Raw genomic sequence first — 1660 nt, 5'->3', positions numbered from 1 at the left:
TTTTTTTTTTTGTGTGCCGGTGTAATTATATAAAAATTATATAATATAAAATTATTATTATAATATATTAATTTTATATAATCAAATTATATAATATCTTATATAATTATATAAAAATGATATAAAAATCTATTCAAATATAGGATGATGACGAGTGGGTTGACGTAAGTGGAAGCAGCGAGGAGGAAATCAGCGACGAGGAAGTCAGCGAGGAGGAAATTGACGACGAGTCGACAGCTGATTTAGACGAAACGGCGAAGTCTTCTATTAGCGAAAATAAGGATGATAAGACTTTACCACATAGTGAGAACAATAGTACACAGGATACTTGTGCGGCGGATAGCGGAGAACGAAAAACGGAAAGTTTTTCGCGTAAGAAAAACGCTTTGACGAAGCAACAGAAAAAGGCGCAAAAATTAGAGAAGAAGGCGAAATATAAGTCCGAAAAGAACGAAGAATTAACAGCGGAAAGGAAAGCAAAAGCGTCTGTGATATCCGCTGAACGATTGCTCACTGACAAAGATTTCAGAAAAATTGATGTCGCACTAGCGAAGCAAGACGTAACGTACGTTAAGCGCGGCGCTAAGAGGACGCGCGATCAAGTAGAGGCGGACCAAGGTGGTGAATTGGTGAAACTTAGCGATATAGAAAACATATACAAGAAACGCAAGCATGATAAGGCTGCCCGACAGAAATCTGTGAAGGTACGTGTAAATGTTATATATTTTAATCTGATAGAGAATAAAATAGCTCAGAGGTATCATTGAATTTACAGAAGGGGCAACAAGAACGAGACAAATTCGGTTTTAAGGATCGGCGACAAAATCCGTTATGCAGTACAACAAATCGTGAGAAGAGGAAAGGAAAAGCATTCTCAATGCTGAAGCAGAAATTAAGGACAAAGGTAAAACGATCTTTCAGAGAGAAACAAATAGCTCTTAAAAATCATCTGCTGAAGCAAAGGAGAATGAAATAATTAGTATATTGTGTAATTAATTTTTATACTGCGCATTCTTAAATAATAATTTGTTATACATACATATTGTGTACAATTTGGAGTACATATAATGTACAATAATGCGTTGTTTTTAAATACATTATATTCTAATTAAAGAATTAATAACTGCTTAATGACTGCGTATGTATGTAATCGTAAGCATATTATTTCCTTGCCTTTATATTTCCTTTTTATTCTATTTTCTTTTTTTATCTATTAAAAATTTTATTAAGATCCCTCTCGATCTGATAGCCCACAACATGGCTAATTTAATATAAAATTTTTTAATTAGTAGTACACTGGAAAATTTCTAAGCACCAGCCGATGTGACGTGCGTTACCAAAATATGGACCATCCTTAATTTTCATTTATTTTTCCTTCTTTACAAGTCTTTGTAATGAGGAGAAAGGTGCGATCCATTTGGCATGCTACAAATACTTTGAAACGTTTGACTAATCAATTAGAACTTTACTAATTGATCAATCAAAAAATCAAAAGCCTCAAAGTATTTATAGCAACTTTAAATAGCCTTTGTTCAAGAGACGTATTTGAACTTAAACTTTATATATTAAATAATATAATGTTGTGCCCGGGTGATTGAGGGGCACAGGAAGAGGATCCGACTCCGCGGGGGGACGGGACTACACTTATTAATTGAATCAC

The 1660-nt window shown here is 34.1% G+C and overlaps 1 protein-coding gene across 2 annotated transcripts in view; it reads left to right on the top strand.

Moving 5' to 3' along the window:
* LOC105448410 (protein SDA1 homolog) overlaps positions 1-1131 on the top strand; it is a 7344-nt gene extending 6213 nt beyond the window's left edge. For both annotated transcript variants that reach the window (XM_011686934.1, XM_011686933.1), the window contains exons 9-10: positions 144-704; positions 776-1131. In XM_011686934.1, coding sequence (XP_011685236.1) covers positions 144-704; positions 776-976 — 762 coding nt within the window. In that variant the 3' untranslated portion in view covers positions 977-1131. The remainder of the gene's footprint in view (positions 1-143; positions 705-775) is intronic.
* Positions 1132-1660: the final 529 nt, after the last annotated feature.

This window comes from Wasmannia auropunctata, unplaced genomic scaffold (assembly GCF_000956235.1).
Source record: "Wasmannia auropunctata unplaced genomic scaffold, wasmannia.A_1.0 LD336085.1, whole genome shotgun sequence".
Taxonomy (NCBI): Eukaryota; Metazoa; Arthropoda; class Insecta; order Hymenoptera; family Formicidae; genus Wasmannia; species Wasmannia auropunctata.
The sequence above is the reverse complement of the archived record's forward strand: the minus strand, read 5'-3'. Positions and strand labels throughout refer to the sequence as shown.